This window comes from Balaenoptera musculus, chromosome 19 (assembly GCF_009873245.2).
Source record: "Balaenoptera musculus isolate JJ_BM4_2016_0621 chromosome 19, mBalMus1.pri.v3, whole genome shotgun sequence".
In the NCBI taxonomy this organism is placed as follows: Eukaryota; Metazoa; Chordata; class Mammalia; order Artiodactyla; family Balaenopteridae; genus Balaenoptera; species Balaenoptera musculus.
Window position 1 is genome coordinate 59,093,890 of NC_045803.1, and position 23,381 is coordinate 59,117,270.

The following is a 23,381-nucleotide window of genomic DNA, read 5'->3' on the forward strand; positions in this document are numbered from 1 at the left end:
TGTACTTATTGCTCTGTTTTAGAAAAACAATCTCTATAATAATAAGCACAGTAAGTGAGTAATATGTACTTATAGAAAGCTCAACAGTCCGGGGGCTTTCCTGGTGGTGCAATGGTTAAGAATCTGCCTGCCAATACAGGGGACACAGGTTCGAGCCCTGGTCCGGGAAGATCCCACATGCCGCGGGGCAACCAAGCCCATGCACCACAACTACTGAGCCTGCGCTCTAGAGCCCGTGAGCCACAACTACTGAGCCCGTGTGCCACATCTACTGAAGCCCGCGCACCTAGAGCCCATGCTCCGCAACAAGAGAAGCCATCGCAGTGAGAAGCCCACACACCACAACGAAGAGTAGCCCCTGCTTGCCACAACTAGAGGAAGCCCGCGCACAGCAACAAAGACGCAACGCAGCCGAAAATAAAAAAAAAAAAAAGAAAGCTCAACAGTCCAGAAGGATAAAGGATGAAGGTCAGCTTGTTTTATCTGTACCTTTTCCCTCCTGTGTCACCTTGGTTCAGTGTGTATCATTCCAGAGCATCTCGTGTGCATTTGCATACACGGACACGTGACTACACACGGACACGTGACTACACATACATGCAGTTTTCCTCTTACACTCCTTTCTGTTAGTATTGTGTTCTGGAGACCTTTCCATTCACGTGAATGACTGTGGTGTCTCATGTCATTTACTTTACCAGTCCCCTGAGACTGAGTACTTGGGTTGTTGATTTTGGTTGGTGGGCTCTTTTCCACCCGCACCCTGGAAGATGCTCTCTTCACAAGCTTGTAGTCGTTGCTGTTCAGAGACGTTATTGAACAGTAATTGCAGTCCCGCTGCTTTGTGATATTAAGACTGGACTATCTCCAGGACTTCTGAGAAACGGCAGATTTCATTTGCCAAACTGGCAACCGCATGCGTCGTTCTGTTCCAGTTTTCTTGGGCTTGTTGCCCTAATTTTTTCTGTTCAAACGTTCACTGTTAGCAGAATTTTAAATGACTCTTTATCCTGGCAGTAGAATCATTTTGAGTAAACAGCTTGGATAATTGTGTGGTGTCCTCATTTGGAAGAGGGTAGGATTCAGGATTTTATGGTGAGCTCGGAGTATTTTCTTAAGTCACTCACGGAGCTTCTAGAAATCAGGAAAAGCTTGAGTTGGGCACCTGAGAACTTTCCACCAGCCATTTGTGAGACACAGGTATTTAACCTGGGACGTGTGGCCCCAGGGCCATCATGAATGGGCTTCAAGGTGAGTCACGGAGGTTAAGCCTGGCTGCATGCTGCAGATTCCAAAATGTGTTGTTTTTAGAGCAGGTGGTTGGTGATTTTCCTTTGGTATAAGGAAGTCCGAGGCAGGCAGTCCGGGAGGCCAGCAGCAGGAGGGCAAGAAGGAGGAAGGGTGAAGGAGGAAGGGTCCAGGAGCTGCCCCGCACTGCGTCTGCGCTCACACCCCATTGGCCAGAGTGGGTCACGTGGCCACAGCGTGCTGCAGGAGAGGCTCTGCTCTCTGGTGGCCCCGTGCCCTGTGAATTCGGATTCTTGTAACACTGAGCATCAGGGAGAGCAGGTACTGGGGTAGGCAGCCAGCAGTCTCTGGTAATTATGAGGCTCTGAAACTTGGCAGAGCTGTGTCTGTGCTTTTTTCCTGGAAAAGGAGCTGTAATTTTTTAAAAAGTAGATCCTGAAAGCAGTGTGTGACCCTAAAACGTTTTAAATCCATCAATTCAAAGGTGGGTAGGGTGGTATTATCTAACTGAGGACCACTGCCTTCATGAAGGAGTTCACTGTGCCCCTTTAATAATCCTTGCTTTGGTTCTTAGTTGGGAAAAAAGACCGAGTTATGGCATGAGTGACTTTGGTCTTTGTACCAACCACAGTTAATCTGCTCAGAGGTCACCTTCAGAGGACCCAGGTTTAGAATAAACCCCGGTAGGCCTGGTGGGCCCTCCCAGCTGTAGGTCCCGCCTGCCTCTGAGTCCTGGGGCTGCGGGTGAGGCTGAACGGGTGCCAGGGCTGAGAGTCGTACTGCATATGAGGGAGGTCGGGAGTGAGGATTTCCTCACGGTGGACGCCTCAATATTTAGTTGTCTGACCATTTTTAAAAAGTATTTTTACTTTTGAAAAGCTGATAAATGTACATGATTAAAACAAGGCAAATATAATTTCCTTTCATCTTTGTGCCCCAGGGATAGTCTGTGCATGCCCAGCATATTTTTTTAAAATAAAGTGTGCTGTACACATTCTGCCCCATTTATGTTCGTGTAATACTGCATCTCGGGAGTCGTTCCTTAGAGAGCTCTGACTGGTTCTTCTAGACCAGCAGTCCCCAACCTTTTTGGCACCAGGGACCGGTTTCATGGAAGACAAGTTTTTCCACAGATGGTGGGGGGAATGGCTCAGGCGGTGATGTGAGTGATGGGGAGCGATGGGGGGCGGCAGATGAAGCTTCACTCGCTCGCCCGCCGCTCACCTCCTGCTGTGCGGCCCGGTTCCTGACAGGCCACAGACCGGTACCGGTCCGTGGCCCGGGGGTTGGGGACCCCTGTTCTAGACCGTTGCCTAGTCTCTCATTGTTCAGCCGTGCCAGACTTGTTTTTTTAAAACAGCATTCAGGTTGCATCATCCATTCTTTTGCTGCTAAAAGCATCGCCTTGATTGTTTTGTTTCTCTGGTGGGTAGATATTTGCACACACATGTGACTCCCTGTGCTGGGCGGATTCCTTGGTGGGAAGGTCAGGGCCGGGCAGCAGCACTTTGATGCCTGTTGCCTATTGGTCTTCAGAGCTAAGCTCCCATCATACGTGCAAAAGAGCACCCACGTCCTGACAGGCCTCCAGCACGCCTGTCACACTGAGTGTCTGGTTGAAATTTGCATTTTAAAAAATACGCGAGAGGTTGTGTCTTCTCATGTTTAAAAGCTTTGTGACTTTTTTTCCCTGAGAATTTACTCTCATTCTTATGCTCCTTTTGATTAGGTTTATTGGTCTTTTTTCTGTTGCTGTGAAAGGAAATTAGCTCTTTGGTGCATGTGTAACAAGTATTTTCCACTTTGTTTGAATTTTGCCTTAAGATAAACCTTTTTATTAAATATAATACAAATAGAGAAAATCATAGTTTTGCCTGTTTGTTGTTGTCATTGAAGTCTCCTTTAATTTATAGGGGCCTTTTTGACGCACCCCCCCCGCCCCGTTTAATGAATTTAAAAATATTTCTCTTTCAGCCCATTGACGTTATCCTTGTTGAGGGTCATTTTTTCCCACCTTCGGCCAGGAGGAGCATCTTTGAGTTGATTTCTGAGTCCTTTTGATACAGCCCTGATGTCTTTGATCACTTCCCTACATCTGGGATGACAAGATGTTATCTTGCATATTCCTTGCCTCAGACGTGGAATTAGCCATTTCTCCAAGAAGCCCTCATCTCTTGGTGAGAGGCGGTATTTCACAGTGTAGGCTGTAGGGAGGCACACTGCTACTGGATTCAGCTACTGGATTCTGCACACACGCCTGAGTTCATACCTCCAATTCCAATACGTGCCCCGAGTCAAATCTGCAGCCCCGAGACCTCTTCTGCCCGACCTCTGGATCTGCTTGTCAGGACATCGGGAGTGACAGAATTGGAATATCCTGTAGATCCTCATTTGCGCGTGGAAAATTCTCAGAGGGAATTCCAACACCACCACTCAGTGTGATTGTTAAAATTGTTAAAATTTGTTGTGTGTGTGTTCTCCCAATTTTTCTCCCCATTTTTAAGCGGGTAAATTGTATCTCCGTTGTCAGAGCACAGAGCCGTTGCATACTGTGCTTTCTCCTTTAGTCTCAGTCCTCCCCATAAACGTAGACTGCTCACCACTGACCAGTTCACATGTTGCATCTCCAAGTGGTCTTGGTTTTCTGAATCTTGTTTTCTAGCAGTTTCTTCAGGAAGGGTTTGTGGGAGCGCTGTTGTCTGAGTGCTGTATGTTGGCACAAGTGGCTACCTGTGTACCTGAAGCTCACTTTGTCTGGATGTAAAGGCTCCCGTTACTTTCCTCCAGTGTCTTGTGTGTGTGAGTCTCCGTCCTTCTGCTGTAGTTTGATAATCTGCCCCGCCCCCCACCATTTTAAGGTGTCCAGTATTTTTGTCTAGATGTCTAAAATAATTTTTCTTTTTTTCTTCAAATAATTTTACTAGAATGTGTCTTGGTATTGGTTGTTCTGCCTGCCCTGCCCCAAGTTTATGGTGTGTCTTTTTCGTACGTAGTTTCAAATGTTTTCTCCTCATTTCTGAATAGTTTTTTTGGATTTGCTTGTAGTATTCCATTTCATTGCTTTCCTTTGGTTTTCTTTGTAGAATCCCCTATTAAACATATGTTGTATCCTCTTTGCTACTTTTTCTTCAACTTTTTTCTTTCATTTCATTTTTTAAAAAATAAATTTATTTATTTTATTTTATTTATTTTTGGCTGCATTGGGTCTTCGTTGCTGCACGCGGGCTTTCTCTAGTTGCGGTGAGCGGGGGCTGCTCTTTGTTGCGGTGTGCGGGCTTCTCATTGCGGTGGCTTCTCTTGTTGCGGAGCACGGGCTCCAGGCATGTGGGCTTCCGTAGTTGTGGCTCGCAGGCTCAGTAGTTGTGGCTCACAGGCTCTAGAGCGCAAGCTCAGTAGTTAATGGTGCATGGGCTTAGTTGCTCCGCGGCATGTGGGATCTTCCAGGACCAGAGCTCGAACCCGCATCCCCTGAATTGGCAGGAGGATTCCTAACCACTGTGCCACCAGGGAAGCCCCATTTTGTTTTTCTTACGGTGTAATTTATTGTATTTACTTGCTCTTGGATTCCTTCTAGTTTAGCCTTCATTTCCAAAATTATTTTCCTTTTATTTGTAATCTTTTCTGAGTTTACCCCCCTCATTTCTGAGTTTTTCTAATGCTGGTTTATGGTTAGTGATACCTTATATAATTTCCTTCATGAATATTAGTTTGTTTTGAAATATTAGGAGAGAGTTTTCATCTCTTAGGGACATGTCTTTCTAGCATGCTTTCACTGTCTGTAGTGATGCTACTTTGCTCCTATTCGCTTTTAATAGGTATCACCTTGGCATGAGATTTGACCTCAATATTTTCTGTTGTTAATTTTCTATGGAATTGATTTTCCTGGATATATGGAAGGAAGGCTAGATTTAGAATAGTTTTTCTAATTTCCGTGTCCTAGAGCTCTATTTTCTGTTGTTTTTAGAAAGTTGTAAAAAATGTGGTAGCTGTTTTCTTGCGCTCTCCTGGCTGTTTTCCTCTCCCCCCTGTAATTAGACTCTCATTCTCCCTGTCCTGTACGCTTCGTATTCTATTCTAGTCATTTCTTTCCAGTGTATTTAGTGCAGGAGGGAGCTTTGGGTGAGTAGTCTTTGTGAGTCTGTGGTCCAGAATGTTGCCCTGGTGTTTGTCTGCCCCCAATGGTGCTCACCTCCTGGGTTCAGCCACTGTTCCCAAGCAGACCCGTTTTTTCCTTCTCTCGGACCCCTGCTTCCTCCTTGCTGCTCCCTTGAGGACCTCGTGCTGTCAGTGGTTTGCCCACTTGCTCATGCTTTGGGGTTCTTTAGGAAACACCCGATCTCTCAGCTTGTTACCGACCTTGACCTGGGTTCGCTGTCCTCATTTGAGAGATTAAAAATCTCTGTCCCTGCCATCCCTCCCTAGTTGGACTTCTAAAGGGTTCGGCGGCAGTACCTCTGCGGTCCCTTGCCCCCCCCCCAACCCCCCAGTTGTTTGTCATCGGCGTCTGCTCTGGAAGGGACATTTGGTGCTTTCGTGCTTTCCTCAGTCTCACGTGAGGTGTCTAAATGGCGGTAACACACCTTGGCCATTTGATGGATTGCACCTACATGAAAGTGTTGCATTCGTTCTGTGAAGGGAAATTTAAGGCAGGAGCTTGGCTTCTTCTCCTGCAAATGGTTGTCCCTAAGAAATTCTGGAGCTGCTACCGTTTAAGCTGTAGAATTTAAATCTGGATTTATAGGATTTAAGAACATGTGTGGAACCTGCAAATTTAATTTTATGCCTTTGGAACTTAGCCGTTTAAAGGAGCTGTCAGTAGACTCCTGGTTGAGACTAGGTGATCTGAACCTCTTAATTCAGCTGCCCTGCGTGGGCACAGTGGGGGTGGGGTGTGCCTCAGGATGGTGGGCACATACGAGGCAGGCGCTGTGCTGTAGAGTTGGGTGCCCACTGTCTGCCCTCAGGGAACGTGCAGTCCAGTTGGGGAAGATAGATTACTTCTTTCATAAATATTTGTTTATAGGTAATTAAAATATAAAGTGTAGAATGATAAAAGTATTACGGTGGCATTGATTCCTGATCTCCAGGCACCCTGTTTGCAAGTACTGCATTTAGACCACTGTGTTGATAGGTCGTATTTGGAGAGACGTGGCCTCATTTCTGTTTTGGAGACGGTGTGTCTAGGTCTAATCAGAGTGTTTGAGGATCAGGAAGAAAGGAACGCACTGCGTTGCAGATGTGGTGCCATCTTGGCGGCGGCAGGGTGGTGGCGGACAGGCTCCGGGCTGGGGCAGGGGGCTGGTGCTGGGCTCAGTCCTCCCAGGAGCCGCCGCTCTCTGCCTGCCTGAGGGGAGGGCGCTGCAAGGAGTGGAAATGGGGCGGGGGGACAGCCTTGGCGGAAGGGTCCGTTTGGGTAAAATTCGGGAGGTATGTTTTCGATGGTTTCCGGGGTGTGGTGTGTCTAGTGGATCTGAGAGCTGGCAGGGGCAGGCGAGGGACAGGACGTGTTCCGTGGGCAAGAAGGGGACCCGGGACATCTGGCTTGGGGTGATGTGTCCTAGCTGTCTTAGGAAGGTGACTTAGGACGGGGTGTGGGAGTGGACTGACGAGGTGGGGACTAGTCTTGTGCTGAAGGACAGAGGCAGTGAGAAATGTTTGGGGGCCATTTCTCAGTTCTCAAAGGGCACTAACCTTTTGGTGGTTTGGGGCAAGAAGAACCCTATATTTAAAAAACCCACAGGCTTCTGGTGTCCTCTTGGATACAGATCATGGCTAGCAGTTTCCAGCATTTCAAGGTCACGATCGTTCATCTCCCTCTCCGCTGTCCTGGCTTTTGTTTTTAGGTGACAGAAACCCCGTGCTTCGTGAGTCTGATTCCTGCCCATCGACCGGCCACTCTCCTCTCGTCCTGGATGATGTCAGAACAGGACCTGGCGGATGTGGTGCAGATCGCCGTGGAGGAGCTGAGTCCCGACCAGCCAGGTACAGAGCGCGGGCAGTAGGGAGCCGGCGCTCCCCCGAGTCTGTAAAAGCCCAAAGCGCTTCCACAAGTTTCCTCTCCCTTCAGTAAAGCAAGAGAAGGAGCGGCGCGTGCCCTGTATGGAAAACCCGGACCAGAGCGCGTGAGCTCTGTCAGCCCCGTGCCCATCCCGGTGGTCCCTCCGCCTCCCCTCGGCCCACCTCCGCGCCGCACGTGGCTGTCCAGCCCCGGCCCCTCCTCCTGCCCCGCCCCCCGCCCCCCTGACTCCCCGTTAAAGCCCCCTGTGGTCACGTCTGGGCCTCTTCCGCTGCTGTGCACGGTCTGCCCTGCGCGGGGACACCTGCGAGGTGCTCCCTCCTGCATCCACCTCTTCCCCGGGGACGCTGTTCACATCGTTTGCACTGTTTTTCTTTTAAGTACATCCTGCTACAAAGGTCCTTGCTGCGTATTGCAGCAGATAGTTTTGTAGGGTAAGTTCCCAGAAGCAGAACCGCTGTGTATGTTCAGAGTTTTGGTAAGACAGGCTTTATCCGATTATTCTGTGAGGTGACTTTCCTGCCCTTTTGCCAGGGCTGGTAATTTTCCTTAGTGACTTTAAAGGCACCCATCTACTTTGGAACTTTAACTAGATATTAGACACTTTATAAGGGAAACCCTAAATTTCAAGAACTTCATCTTGAGCTACTTCACCTATGAAATACTTTGTTAGCACTTTATTTTATAAAAGGATTTCTTAGTAAGGGTCCTCCATTTTTTATATATAAAGTTTAATGTGTTTTATATTTCTGTTAAGTTTGAAATAACAAGCGTACACAATTAAATCACATAGTGTTTTGGTTGTCTGGTTATTCTTTCTGGAATAGTAGAGTTGAAATGCTAACTTTTTTCCCCACAGAAAAGAGAGTTTTTAGAAATCTCATAAGAAAGTGTGACGATGTCTATCTTGTATGATCTCTTTGCTGTGTTAGTTGAAAAAGCTTCACTGGGAAATTAGTTATGTATGGAAGGGTGGGTAGCACATGATTTTGGGATTGAACAAGCAGTCACAAAGAGATTGGGGCACCCTTTCACGAATGCTATTCTTTAGTCAGTTTTTGTCATTTTGCCTCTGATTTGTTTATAAGAAGCACTATCACCTGGTAACTGGCAGGATCAAGACCTGCCAGATCCTTGAGCCAAGTCAGGGCATCTGAATGTAGCTGTTTAACCCCAGTTTTCTCTGTAAAAGTGAACCAGTTTGTTTAGAGCGAGAATGTGAAGGCTTGACCTCATTTAGCACCGCACCTCAGAAACCAGTGAACTAAAAAAAAAAGCAACACTGTCACTGTACATCACAATTTTAAAAACAACTGTTCATATTTTGGTGGGTGGATGGCAGTTTCTTTAGAAAACACTCACACTGCAATGCTGTAAAAGAAAAATGTTCCAGTTATATAAATTTTAAGCATTTTTAGAACTATTAAAATTCTGACAGTTTACTTCCCAATTAAATTCTCTCTCTGTAGATTACAGTCCAAAGAAGGATTAGAGAAGTCACTTCTGACCCTGGTGGTGTTCCGTGTGGGTTCCTTAACTAACTGGGAAGTATAGCTGTGGCTGTGTAATGAACACCTACTGTGCGCGGGGCTCCCTGAGGCCTTCGTAGACAGGAGGCCTGCCATCTCTGGCCCCAGAGGACTCCCCCAGCACCGGCAAGCACTGTGCTGCGTCCCACACGTTTGTCCTGAGTGGGTTTAAGATTGAGATGATTTTTTCCTCATTTCTAAAATGTGAACTTTGTAAAACTTAAACGTATAGTCAAGCAAGTAGAAGAAAGAAAAGTTTCCCATAATCCTAGTGATAAAACTGCTTCTAAATTGTTGGCATGTATGTCCTTCCGTTTTTTTTCTGATTTCCATTTAAACTCAAAATGCTTAGGTTCTTGTGACTTTGCGCGCACTCACCACGCGGCCGCAGTCTCTTTGCCCATCTGCACACACATACGATTGTAAATTTCATCGGGCCTGTCATTCCAGGTGATCGTGATGGCTTTAAAATGAACATTGAGTTCTTTTGTCTAATTTTAAAAGTAATGCATGCAGAGCGATAAAAAAACAAAGTAAAAAAGGACCAAGAAGAAAGTAAACTAGCAGCCCCGCGTCCCGTAGAAAGTGAGCGCCGGAACCCAGGTGTGTGCCCCTGTCACCGCCACGGGCTGTGTCTCCTTTCCCTCATCTGCTCCGCTGCCCTTTGCTTACAGCCTTGAGGTGCTTTGCTCTGCCAAGGGCTTGGAGTCTTCTTCCTGTAGTTACAGGAAGCCAGCTGTGTGACCCTGGTCAAGTCGCTTAACCTCTCTGGACTGGATTGCAGCAAGTTAAAGGGATTAGACTAGCGGTTGCCAGAGTCCCCCCGTCCTCCCAGTCCTTTCTTAATTACCAGCGTCCAGTGGGAGTAGGTAGGCTTCGATGAAGGTTCTGAGAACCTGTATTTTGCACTTGTAGCCACGGATTTTTCCTTTTTTACCTTAATGAGAACTCATTCCCACACATTTTATGGAGGTGTTTGACGTGTGGAGACACAGTGTACGATGCAGAGCCCTCTGGTAAGCAGGATGCTTCTGGCATCGTTGGCCCGTGGCTGGTTTCTGCGAGGTAGAGCTTTGGGTGACAGCTTACCTCTGGAAACCAGCTTACTGGTCTCGCCTGGGACCCCTGACAGGTTCTCGTTAGAGTCGCAGGTCTGTTCAGCGTAAAGAGTTTAGAGTTTTGAGACGAATCACCTGGCACATACAGGTGTAAAGGCACCGGGCTTGGGACCATGTTGTGCCGGCCTTGAACTTGGGCCGAGTTGCTCATCCGAGGAGAAGCCCTGAAGACCCCTTGGAAGGTGCTGGTGGGAGACCTTGATTTCAGCCACACTGGCCGGGGGGAACAGCTTTCCCTGTAACTTAGCGTGTTACGTTTGAGACGAGTTTGATGACCAGCACCTCAGAAAATGTAATATTCAGAGAGTGGCTTTGATTTTGGAATGAGGTGGCCGGCTGACAAGACTTTATTTTAAAGTCGGAAAGAAATCATTATTAGCGATTGGATTCTATCAGAAAAGGGTAGCTGGATAGAGCATTGAGTGAGAAGCCTGCAGTCTTGGTGTTGGGGTCACCTCAGTGGCGCATTAGCGAAAAAATTTATCCGGTATCTCAGTTTTTCTTGAGATTAGGGAGAGATCCTATTTTCTGCCTGACTGAGAATTTTAAGTTAAATCTGTAAAAAGTAAAATATGAAGCAGGTTGTGCCATTTCTCATTTAACCTTAAGGTGACACCTTTATACTTAAGGTGTCAGAACTGTTTACTATCTTAATATTAAACAGCTATGTGAAACCTTTTGTATTAAAGTTTTTTTTGTCTCTGCCTTTAATTTTCAGTTGTACTGGAGAATCACGTAGTGACAGACGAAGATGAACCAGCTTTGAAACGCCAGCGACTAGAGATCAATTGCCAGGACCCTTCTATAAAGGTAAAAATATTAATGTATGTTTTTGTTTGTATCTTATGTGGGGCTACCATAACAAATTATCACAATGCGGGGTGGAGCGGGGAGTGCTTAAAACAACAGAAATTTACTCTCTCGCAGTCCTGGAGGCCAGAAGTCTGAAATCAGGATGTTACCAGGGCTGAGTTCCCTGCAGAGGCTCTGGGGGAGGGTCCCTCCTGCCTCTTTCAGCTCCTGGGGGCCCCAGGCGTCCCTTGCCTTGTGGCCGCGTCCCTCTAGTATCTGCCTCCGTCTTCACGTGGTCTCTCCTCCGTGTCTGTGTCTCTCCTTTTCGGTCTCTTATAAAGGCAGTCTCATTGGATTTAGGGCCACCCTAACCTAGGATGACCTCATCTTAACTTGATTACATTTGGAAAGATCCTGTTTCCAAGAAAGGCCACATTTGTAAGTTCTGGGGGTGAGGATGTAGACGTATGATTTCTGGGAGTCACTGTTCAACCCCCCACAAATGCATAAAGTCATGACGTTTTCCCTCGAAGAATCACATTGTTTAATTGGGATCGCTGCCACATGAGGCCTCTTCCTTCGTAGACCCGTGGACCTATTGTGCACAGAGGGAAAGTGCACAATTCCTGTGGCGAATATTTTCTACTAGTGATGAAGCACTTTTGTGCCTATCGTTTAAGTCACCTCAATTTTAAAGTTCGCTGGATGGGTTCTGGGAAACCGCTGAGTCAGTCGTGGGTGATGGCTGCTTCTTGGGTTTGCTTGTCTGGTCTGCAGTTCGCAGAGCCACGGAGATAAACACCAGCACCTGTGAGAAGTTAGGACAGCAGTGCAGAGAACCTAAGCGACTTCTCCTGTACCCTGTGGTTAGAAACATCCGGCTCACCCTTTTCACACGGAGAAGCAGCGTGAGCGTAAAGATACGTGGGGTGGTATAAAGACACATTCAGTTAAATTTCTATTTCGTACTGATGGATAGAGGGCTGCTGCTTCAGTAACCCCACATTATGTCTTAAGAGAGAATGCAGTTATCATTTTATCACAGAAGAGGCGCGTGTGGTAAACAGCACAGCAGTCAGACGTGGATAAGGTGCAGTGAAAGCGGCCCTGCCTCAGCCCCGTCCCCTGGTCGGTGAGCAGGGCCTCGGGCCCCGGCTTGAACCCAGCACTCGTGTGCTGGGACAAGTGTGCTCACCAGATTGCCAGAGCTCTTTATTTTATTTTTTTTCACTTTAAATTGGTTAATTTAACTTTATTTTTTAATACGTCTTTGTTGGAGTATAATTGCTTCACAATGCTGTGTTAGTTTCTGCTTTATAACAAAGTGAATCAGCTATACATATACATATATCCCCATATCTCTTCCCTCTTGCGTCTCCCTCCCTCCCACCCTCCCTACCCCACCCCTCTAGGTGGTCACAAAGCACCGAGCTGATCTCCCTGTGCTATGCGGCTGCTTCCCACTAGCTATCCATTTTACATTCGGCAGTGTATATATGTCCATGCCACTCTCGGAATTCGCCCCAGCTTCCCCCTCCCTGTGTCCTCAAGTCCATTCTCTATGTCTGTGTCTCTATTCCTGCCCTGCCACTAGGTTCATCAGAACCATTTTTTTTTTTAGATTCCATATATATGCGTTAGCATACAGTATTTGTTTTTCTCTTTCTGACTGACTTCACTCTGTATGCCAGACTCTAGGTCCATCCACCTCACTACAGATAACTCAATTTCGTTTCCTTTTATGGCTAATATTCCATTGTACATGTGTGCCACATCTTCTTTATCCATTCATCTGTCGATGGACATTTAGGTTGCTCAGAGCTCTTTAAAAGGAATAGATTTGGATGATTTTTGGTTAATATCCCTTGTATATAGAAGACTTATTTAAAAGTACTATTCTCTGCCTTTCTTTGTTTTATTAATTTGTGAAGTTGTGTTATTAGTGTATAACAGTGATGTTCATCCAAACTCCAGGCAGAATCACTTCTAATTCAGAATTAAGACAATGAGGTTTCACTGTGTTTAGGGAATTTGGGAGCCACATGGTTGACGTCTTCAAATTATAAAAAATAATGGGGTCATCGGTGATTGTATCTCAAGACTTCAGCCAGCGGCTACTGGTTGTCACGACGTCTTAGGTCAGGGTGGGCCTCGGGCGCTGCCTCGATGTCGCTCTCAGGGGATGGGCCATCAATGCTGTGTCTCCACGTGACCCTCTCACGGTCTGCCGTGCCTCCACGGCCCGTCCTCCTGGGGGGAGTCAGCGGAGGACGTGGGATTTCACCCTCTCGCATATGTGTTAGCTCTCCCGCGATGGGACTTGTCAGGGGGGTGATTGCTTGAGACACAGCAGGTTGTTGGACAGTGTGTGGGTTTTATTTACCCCACTGCTGCCCTTACTGACGTACAGACCGGGCAGTTAGATGCGCTTAAACTCTTCAAAAGATCAGCTCAGTCTGTTAAAAGCACTGAATAAGAGTATCCATTTTCCTCGCCTCCCGGGCCTTGATTCCAGCCGCACGGTGTGATGGACCACGTGGCTCTAGCTGTGGGGTCACCTCCCATGAGGAAGGGGAGCGGCCGCCGGAGTGGGTCTGCCGCGGCTAGTGGGCAGAGGGGCCGGCCTCCGTGCCGCCGTGCGCTGGGGTCCCGGTCTGCTCTGAATGGCCCCTGTGCCCGTCTGCTCTCCGCGGTCTCTCCCCTTCCTGCTGATGTGACTGGCACTCTGGGCATTTTTCCCTTTGAAGTCAAGGGCAGAAAAGGAGAGAGAAAAGGTGAAATACGAACTCTTCACTCTTTTCGGCTGCCGCCTCCCCTGCCCCCTCACTGCTGAACTGGGCGGCTGGACGCTCCAGGGGCTTGCTCCTGGCTGGCGCCCGTGTCCCAGTATCAGCTGGTGAGGCCAGCGGGGAGCAGCCTGCTTCCCTCTGTGTCCCTGCCGACTCAGGGCAGGAGTGCGCGCCGTGGGAGGGGGCGAGCTTCCTGTCCGGGGTTTGTCTGAGCCGTTCCTTGCCTTTGGAGCCACGCACGTCCCTGTGGTCGGCGGGACTTGGGTGGCGGCAGTGGAAGGCGAGGCTGCTCTTTCTGTGGCCACTAGGTGGCAGGCGTGCTGCTCCCACGCGCGGGAGCGTCGTCGCCACATTTCACCTTGGGGGTGGGGCTCGGGGGAGCGTAACATGAGCAGGCGGGTTTCCGGGCCGCTTTGATGTTGGATGTAATCTGTTTTCATTGTAGAATTTGACTAGTTTTATGTGTAAGTTTACTGATTAATAGAAACTTGCGTCGTAACGTCCACTTACATCTTGTGTTATACGGACTTAAGTGTAACTAGGAACCGCAACTACACAGGAAGGGCCCGATTAAGTAGTCACGTTGTGAGTGCACAAGGTCGAGCTTGTTTAGTGAAATGCTTCTGGCTTATAACTAATGAGCTGAAGTGCGGGGATTGTTCTGTGGGAATAGACACAGCTGAGTCTGGGAAATAGCTGCTGGATGTTCCTTGGAATTGTCTCCTTGGAGTTCAGGATGCCCTTCCTGAAGCTTTCTTTTTTTTCACTTGCAGTCATTCCTGTATTCCATTAACCAGACAATCTGCTTGCGATTGGATAGCATTGAAGCGAAGCTGCAGGCTCTGGAGGCCACATGTAAATCACTGGAAGAGAAACTGGATCTGGTCACCAACAAGCAGCACAGCCCCATCCAGGTGCCCATGGTGGCGGGCTCTCCTCTCGGCGCCACCCAGACCTGCAACAAAGTGCGATGGTAAGAACCTCCTTCCCGGGCCCGGGCCCCTCGGCGCTTTCAGGGCAGGATCCTAGTCAGACTGGACAGAAACACGGGGCCTCTGCGGGGCGGCTGGGGTCGTCCTCACTGTTTCTTTTTGACATAAGCCAGGCTGGTGCCTCTCTTCTTTGGAACTGGCCCACTGGAGCTTTGAAGCTGTACGTTCGTTTCTTCTCTTTTTTTTTCTGTTCCACCTGGCTAGTCTTGAGAGATTTTTTTCTTCATAGGTAGCTTTTTATACATTTCACTTGAGTATATCAAACTTTGCATTCGTGTCTGTAGTTTTTATTGTGCCTGTATTTTGTTTTTCTATCTAGAGCCTAACTGTAGTGACGTGTAGTAGTTCAGGTGCCGTTTGAATCGAAGCTTCTGGAGACTGTGGGCCGATGGGAAGGGTGTGTCTGTCTCTGACCTGTTTTCCTGTCCTTGGTCCGGGGCACCGTCAGGGGCTCTGCTGAGATGAGCGGAAGCTCAGGTCGTGGGCGGCTCCTTCCATCAGCCCCATTGGGGTTTTTATCCTTGCCCACGGCGGGCTACGAGGAAGTCTCACTGTGACGGTGACAACAGTTGTCTTTGCGCTTGACGAGAGCGCGGGGCTTTTACCGAGGGTCTTGTCGCGGCTCTCTGGGCCGACTGCTGCCTCTCTCCCGTGTGTCTGCGGAGGAGGGCGGTGGGGCTCAGAGGAGGGGGGGCCACGGCCAGGCTGCTGCCCGTCTGCAGGTCCGCCCGCGTGTGCCCCGGGGCACGTGGGCTTGAGGAGGGTGCTCGAGTATGTGCCTCGTGTCAAGGTGGCTGCCTGTCCTGGTCTGCCTGGGACAGCCGTGGATGACGCCTGCAGTGTGGGCCTCCGTTAACTCTCAGAAGTGTCCTGGGGTGTTGGAGACCCTGCGTGGCCCCGAAAGCTGCTCTCCAGCCGGGGTGGGGGACCCCAGGGGTCTCTGTCCCCAAAGGGAAGGCCTGTTGGTCCGTGGTGATTCACCCTGTGTTTATACCTTGTCCTGACGGGTCAGCCGTATCTTTTCTCCCAGGGAACATTTGTGGAGTGTGTCCTGTCTGCGGGCAGTGAGGCTCAGACCTACCAGGACCAGTACCTTTTTTTTTTTTTAAAGAAGCTGGTTGTCCATTTATTTATTTATTTATTTATTTGGTTGTGCTGGGTCTTAGTTGCAGCAGGCGGGCTCCTTAGTTGTGGCATGCAAACTCTTAGTTGCGGCATGCAAACTGTTAGTTGCGGCATGCATGTGGGATCTAGTTCCCTGACCAGGGATCGAACCCGGGCCCCCTGCATTGGGAGCGCAGAGTATTAACCACTGCGCCACCAGGGAAGTCCCAGCCAGTGCCTTTTTTAAAGAATAATTTTTTTGTAATGCCCTCATACCCTAAAATGCAATGTTTAGAAAATATAATTAAAAAACTAATGTAATGTCTTAATTAATGTAAGGAGAAATAAAAGGATGGTCATGTGTAATAAAATAACATATATATATATATATTTTTTTTTTTAATAGTAATCTTTTATTTATTTATTTATTATATTTATTTTTGGTTGTGTTGGGTCTTCGTTTCTGTGCGAGGGCTTCCTCTAGTTGCGGCGAGCGGGGGCCACTCTTCATCGCGGTGCGCGGGCCTCTTCACTATCACGGCCTCTCTTGTTGCGGAGCACAGGCTCCAGACGCGCAGGCTCAGTAGTTGTGGCTCACGGGCCTAGTTGCTCCGCGGCATGTGGGATCTTCCCAGACCAGGGCTCGAACCCGTGTCCCCTGCATTAGCAGGCAGATTCTCAACCACTGCACCATCAGGGAAGCCCAATAACATATATTTTGATATGGAAAAGGCTGGGGGAACTACATAAGGAGTTAGTGAATAGGACCCAACCTCCCATGTTAGAGCTGGCAACTGGGAGGGCTGTCACCCTGGGACTCAGATACCAGTTGGTGGTAGAATATTGTAAAATGAGCAGTTCTTGATGAAGTTTCACATAAATCAAAGTGTAGTTTTTTCTAGACTCAAACAATAGTGAAATTCCGGGAAAATTCACCTTATATTGAAACTATCCAAAAATACTTTGTGTATGAGTGTAGAATGGAGTAAGATTCCGGGCTCAGAGAGTGAGAAGCATGTTGTTCACTCACGTGAACGGGGCCTTTGAGATCTGTGTGGGAAAGGTTTCTGTCGGGGAGGCTGTCTCATGCCTGGAAGGCTGTCAGCCTCCTTGGCTCTGCCCGCTAAACCCGTGGGGTCTCAGGTATAACCAAGTGCGCCCCCGGGCCCTGCCCTCGAGGACTGTTGCTCTGAGAGGTGAGGCGAGAGTGAGACAGGCTTCCTGCCCTGAGTAAGGATGGCTCTCCTGGAGGTGTGTCACTTTGTCGGGAAGAGGTCAGGACCCAGGGGCGTGCCGCTCAGACTCCACCGTCGGTGGTTTGTGGCCGTTCCATGAGGTCGGGCGATGAGGACGAGTCCTCGGGGCTGCAGGTGGCTCTGCAGCTGTGCTTGGACCCCGAGGCCGCTCGTTTGGGGCTTCCCTGGGTGTCAGGGCCTCGGCGGGCAGGTTGCCCTCGTTTGACACCATGGGGTGACGGGGCTGAGTCACAGAGTTGTACTGTCTCCAGTCTGCCCGTCTTCAGAAGGAGGATGGGGGAGAAGGGCAGGTCTGCAGGGGCCACCAGCCCTGGCCTCTCCTGCACGCCCGTGACGGACCTGCCATGGCCACGCCCGGCCTGCTGCTGAGCGCGGCCTGACTCGCGGGCCACGTCCCGCCTGATGATGGCGCTGCTGGCTGCCTGGGGGGAGGCACTTCCAGACTGAAGGGAGGCCCCTTCTCTCTCCAGCATTCCGGTGAGGGCGGGGCTCGTGGGGGCGTGTTAGCGACTCTCCCGGTCAGGAACCCCAGAGTGCTTTCCTCCACTGGGGAGAAGCTGTCATCGTGGAGAGACCTCCGTGTGCATTGACAAGTGGTGAGATCAGAGTAAAGTTTCCTAATACACACTCAGATGTATAATCTAGTTAATCCAACTCAGTTAGCTTTTCTGGTTTTAAAGGGTCGTATTGTGACATAAAATCAACCCATTATAGAATACACTTATTGTATGTTGGCAGCAGATTTATTACTATCGTTAATAAAACCATTACTTATACAAGTTAATGTTAGATTAATAGAAGGAAAGGTCATTCCTTCGCTTTCTTAGATATAGTTTAGAATAGGTTGTTTATGAATTATTTTCAAAGAGGATACTAAATCTGGCATTTCCCTCCATGAATGTTCTAAAAATGAGAAATAAAAATTGCCAGTAATTGAAAGCTGTTAACAAGGAAATTTGGGGAGAAGTAAAGGTCAAGAATTCAATCCTAGTATATCAATGAAAAAAGTGTATATTTAAATTAGAAAATGACTAATTTATAAACACATAAGTAAATGAGAAATGTGTGTCTTAAGTGTGGGTTGTAGAACACAGAAAAGGAAGTCTCCAAAAAACAATGAAAAATTGGTTAACATTCTGAGTAATAAAGTACTTCTACAAGTACTTTGTACCTCAGATACTTAAAATAACAGTTAGAAGCATATAAACCCCAGATTATTTTATATCCGGATCATGTGCTTTAAAAAATAACTTAAGATTCCTTAGGCCACTTGGCACTGGCTGTGAGTGTTGTTGGGAAGTCTGTCATCTCCCAGGACAAACGAGGACGACCCTGAGGGGCTTGTCGGCTGTGACGAGGACCCTGGATGGTGGGTGAGTTGTCGTCCACTGCAGCGTCCCTGACCCCTCCACTCGGAGAGGCCGCACCTGGCCCAGAGCAGCCCTGCAGCTGTGGGACGCACCAAAATCCACTCGCCTGTGGGTTATTTCTAATTAAAACTGGCCTGGACTAGACTTTGCTATCAGCTCTGAGAATTATTTATTTATTCTCTTGAATTCCCAGAGCACAGAAGGCAGTGGACTGCTGCCAACCCTATTTGGCATTTTGGATCCAGATTTTTCAGGTTCTACGCCTGAATGAGATCCTTTAAATAAATTCAAGAAAAAAGAAGAGAAAGAAAGAAAGAAAACCTTTTTCTTTGATGCTAAAGCTTAATCATTGTAATAAACATGTTTGTAAGGTTACTTGGATGGGGTTTCATTCAGCAATGGTGTTCTACTTGGGAAAAAGAAAAATGGACTTGAATTCTTTTAGGTGGGTGCTTTTTTTCCTCCTTGTAAGTGTGCCGTAAATTGGGATTTTGCCTCATTGTGATCCTAGGTGTAGCGACGTGAGGTTTCAACCCTAAAGCTGTGTCGCGCTGGCATTGGAAGGGGCAGGCGCCGAAGCTTTCTGTGACGAGCTGCACAACTCAGTACCTGGCAGCTCACCCTTTACGTGCCCTCGTGAGCATTTCAGGAACGGCCTCCATTGAATTGTGTGGCGTGACGGGATCAAGTGTGTGGACAGGGACGTTTATATGATTAATGTAAAACCCCGTTTTCTGAGCTTCTTTGAGGCCAGGCACAGCCACTTGAAGGACGGGCAGTAGGTAGGACCGAGCTGAGCCTGGGGTGCAGGTCCACCTGGGTTGCTGTCCTGGTAGATGCCCTCTGGGAGGCCAGTGCGAGTGCCCATGTGCAGTGTGGGGACCCAGGGAGCTGTCCCTGCTGCCCAGCGGGGTCCTGTGGAGCCAGATTACTGAGAGTGACTCAAAGCCAGCTGGTTCAGGTTTGTTCGTTTTCATGAACTGAACATACTGATTAACTAGAAAAATGCTTGTGTTTCTTTTATTTATTTATTTTTATTTTTGGCTGAGTTGGGTCTTCGTTGCTGGGCGCGGGCTTTCTCCAGTTGCAGCGAGCAGGGTCTACTCTTTGTTGCGGTGCGCGGGCCTCTCATTGCGGCGGCCTCTCCCGTTGCGGAGCACCGGCTCTAGGCATGCGGGCTTCAGTCGTTGTGGCTCGCGGGCTCTTGAGCGCAGGCTCAGTAGTTGTGGCGCACGGGCTTAGTCGCTCCGCGGCATGTGGGATCTTCCCAGACCAGGGCTCGAACCCGTGTCCCCTGCATTGGCAGGCGGACTCTTAAGCACTGCGCCACCAGGGAAACCCTGTGTTTCTTTTAAAAGCAATTGATTTTTATTCTTTTTTTTGTTTTATATATATATATATATATATATTTTTTAATATTTATTTATTTTTCTAGTCTTAGTTGTGGCGTGCGGGCTCTTCATTGCGGCATGCGGGCTTCTCTCTAGTTGTGGCACATGGGCTCCAGAGCGCGTGGGCTCAGTAGTTGTGGTGCGTGGGCTCTCTAATTGTGGCGCATGGGCTTCAGAGCATGCGGGCTCAGTAGTTGCCCTGCAGCACGTGGGATCTTAGTTCCCCAACCAGGGATCAAACCCACGTCCCCTACATTGGAAGGCAGATTCTTAACCACTGGACCACCAGGGAAGTCCCTCTTTTCTTTATTTTTTAATGTACAAATGGTTTATTTATTGAGATATTATTGACATGTAACAAATTTTTAGATTTAAAAGCTTAAACATTTCTTTTAAAGCTTTAGTGTGTTCCTATAATTTTAAAACAATTGTAATGAATCAGAGGCTTTTTTCCCCCCCCTTAATATTTATTTATTTATTTATTTATTTATTTATTTATTTTGGCTGCGCCGGGTCTTAGTTGCAGCACACGGGTCTTCGTTGAGGCATGTGGGATCTTTTAGTTGCGGCACGAGGGCTCTTAGTTGCAGTATGTGGGCTTCTTAGTTGTGGCATGCGGGCTTCTTCCTTGCGGCATGTGGACTCTTAGTTGTGGCATGCATGTGGGATCTAGTTCCCCGACCAGGGATCGAACCCGGGCCCCGTGCATTGGGAGCGCGGAGTCTTACCCATTGGACCACCAGCAAAGTCCCGAGAGGCTTCTTTTAATACTCAAAACTGGAAAAAAAAAAAAGAAAGTGATTTCTTTTAAAGTTTTTCTTTCAGAGACATGTGTCACGTAAGATGAAAGTTTACATGTAAGGGGAAAGTTTTCTTCTTTCTTTTCCTCTAAGCTGGTTATCCACCCACAGAGAATTGAACTATTTGATCAAAAAATTATTTAAATTATTAAATTATTTAAATTCCCTCTAATATGCTGATTGCTGATTCTTTGTTTTCTTTCCCAGAGGGTCTTTAAAAAAAAAGAATGTTGATGGATGTTTGTGGAAAGGCTGTTCTGGTTTTTTGAGCCCTCGTGGCTCCTGGGTAAAGAGGGGCCTCCTCCTGGGCATCTTGGTTCTGGCAGTGCAGCCCCAGAGTCTCCGGGTGGTCACATCGTTCAGAGTTTAAGGCCAAAAGTACAGCATTTCATAGGCTTTGGACTGTGACAGGATAGGGTTGTCTGAATTGTGAAGAAATGGTTTGGTTTTAGCCATGAGGGATTTGTTTCATCCTTTCCTTATCGAATTTTGAATTTTGCGATTTCTGTTTAATTTTGTGTACATATGACTTCTTTTCCTGACTGGTGTTGGTTACCTTTCACAGCTGCACACTTCTGGTGGCCTAATCCTGATACCCTGTACATGTCAGGGCTACCGATCAAAGAAAACATACAGTTTACATACATACCATTTAGGGGATTGTTAACCTCATGACTACAGATTAGAGATACAGTCTAATCACCGAAGCAGATATAGTCAAAAGTTTTAATAGATCATGCACATTCTCATAATTTGGAGTACCTCTCTAGTTTTAGGATAACTCATGCCTCATGATTGGGGTTGTGCTGACTCTGAAGACCCACTTGGAGAGAACTGCCATCCTAACACCACTGAGTCTTCTGACCCACGCACGAGGTACACCTCTCCGTATTCGCAGGTCTTCAGTCCCTCTCAGCAGTGTCTTACAGTTTTCATTGTAAATCTCTTACGTGCATTTGTTAAATTTATCTCTAAGTACTTCACCCTTTTAGATGCTCTGATACATGGTATTGTGTTTTAAATTTTAACTTCTGCATGTTCATTGGTAGTATATAGAAATACAGTAGACTTTTCTCTGCTGACCTTTATTCTGAATTATTTCTAAATTCACTTGTTTTAGTAGCTTTTCAGTAGGGTTTTAAAAAAGTTTTACTTCCTCTCAAAGTTCTGTACCTTTTCTTACTTTGCTGCACTGGCTAGGATCTCCATTTCAGTGTATACTTTTTAAAAAATATTTTTACCTTATTTCTGGTCTTTGAGTGAAAGCATCCAACCTTTCACCCTTAAGTGTGATGTTAGCTGTAAATTTTTCATAGCTGCTCTTTATCTGGTTGAAGAATTTCCCTTAGATTCCTTATTTTGTGAGAGTTTTTGTCCTGAGCAGGCATTGAATTTTTACATGCTTTTTATGTACCTACTTGAGATGACATTTGGTTTTTCTTCTTCTTTTTTTTTTTTAAATTAATTAATTAATTTATTTATGGCTGTGTTGGGTCTTCGTTTCTGTGCTAGGGCTTTCTCTAGTTGTGGCAAGCGGGGGCCACTCTTCATCGCGGTGCGCGGGCCTCTCACTATCGCGGCCTCTCTTGTTGCCGAGCACAGGCTCCAGACGCGCAGGCTCAGTAGTTGTGGCTCACGGGCCTAGTTGCTCCGCGGCATGTGGGATCTTCCCAGACCAGGGCTCGAACCCGTGTCCCCTGCATTGGCAGGCAGATTATCAACCACTGCGCCACCAGGGAAGCCCTGGTTTTTCTTCTTGATTCTGTTTCTACGGTGAATTATACTGATTGATTTTGGATACTAAAGCAGCCTTGCATTTCTGTCGTAATAAAACCTGACTTGATCATAGGGTAGTACCTTTTTATGTTTTTGGAGTGATGGCTAATATCTGGTTGAGGATTTTTGCATCTCTGTTCATGGACTGTATTAGTCTTTAGTTTTCTTTCTTGACGTGTCTTTATCTGTTTTGTTATCAGGATAATGCTCGCCTCAGAAGGTGAGCTCATTGTCCGTTTTTTTTTAAAAAGTAATTAATTAATTAATTAATTTATTTATTTTTGGCTGCGTTGGGTCTTCGTTGCTGCGCCTGGGCTTTCTCTAGTTGCGGCGAGCGGGGGCTACTCTTCGTTGTGGTGCACGGGCTTCTCATTGCGGTGGCTTCTCCTGTTGCAGAGCATGGGCTCTAGGCGCGCGGGCTTCAGTAGTTGTGGCACGTGGGCTCAGTAGTTGTGGCTCACAGGCCCTAGAGCGCAGGCTCAGTAGTTTCGGCACACAGGCTTAGTTGCTCTGAGGCATGTGGGATCTTCCAGGACCAGGGCTCGAACCCGTGTCCCCTGCATTGGCAGGTGGATTCTTAACCACTGTGCCATCAGGGAAGCCCCATCGTCTGTTTTCTCAAAGTGTTTCTATAGGATTAGTTTCATTTCTTCCTTAACTATCTGGTAGAGTTTGCCAGTGAAGACATCTGGCCTAGGTTTTAATTATGAATTCAGTCTCCTTAATAAATACAGAACTTTAATAAACGTGGAACTTCTTGAGGCGGTGTTGTTTGATTTGTGTCCCTCAGGAGATTTCCTGTTTGTTGAAACTCTGGAGTTTATTTGTATAATATTCTCTCTTCACTGTAGGTCCACGTGACATTCAGTTGCTGAGTCTCCGCGGGCTCCTGGCCTGTGGCACTTACTCAGCCCCTTGTCTGTATGGCTTTTTGGGGTGCGCTGGTCAGGTGTCTCGTGGGGTGCCCCTGGTGGCTTGGGGAGGGCGGTCGCAGAGGTGAAGGCCTCCCACCGCCTCTGCTGGGGTGCAGCGTGGCGTGGCCTGTGTGGTGTGGAGGCGGGTCCCGGGGCTGAGCGGCAGCAGGCCTGGCCTCTGCGCAGGCGCTGTCCTCCCCGGGCCCTGCGCCAGCCCCGCTCAGGGAGCCGCGGTCGCGCTCTGCCTCCCGGGGAGCGTCCGCCCCTCAGGCACTGGGCTCAGGGCGGA

At 47.8% G+C, this 23,381-nt stretch overlaps 1 protein-coding gene across 8 annotated transcripts in view; it reads left to right on the plus strand.

Moving 5' to 3' along the window:
- The window catches only part of LOC118885779 (BTG3 associated nuclear protein), a 100,957-nt gene that overhangs the window by 18,967 nt on the left and 58,609 nt on the right, over window positions 1-23,381 (plus strand). For 4 of the 8 annotated variants that reach the window (XM_036834800.1, XM_036834804.1, XM_036834798.1 and 1 more), the window contains exons 1-4: window positions 1,230-1,248; window positions 7,089-7,227; window positions 10,627-10,718; window positions 14,263-14,462. In XM_036834800.1, the coding sequence (XP_036690695.1) occupies window positions 1,237-1,248; window positions 7,089-7,227; window positions 10,627-10,718; window positions 14,263-14,462 (443 nt within the window). In that variant the 5' untranslated portion in view covers window positions 1,230-1,236. Of the gene's footprint in view, window positions 1-381; window positions 469-1,229; window positions 1,249-7,088; window positions 7,228-10,626; window positions 10,719-14,262; window positions 14,463-23,381 lie in introns of those variants that run through there. The other 4 variants (XM_036834805.1, XM_036834801.1, XM_036834802.1 and 1 more) reach the window with 2 other exon arrangements.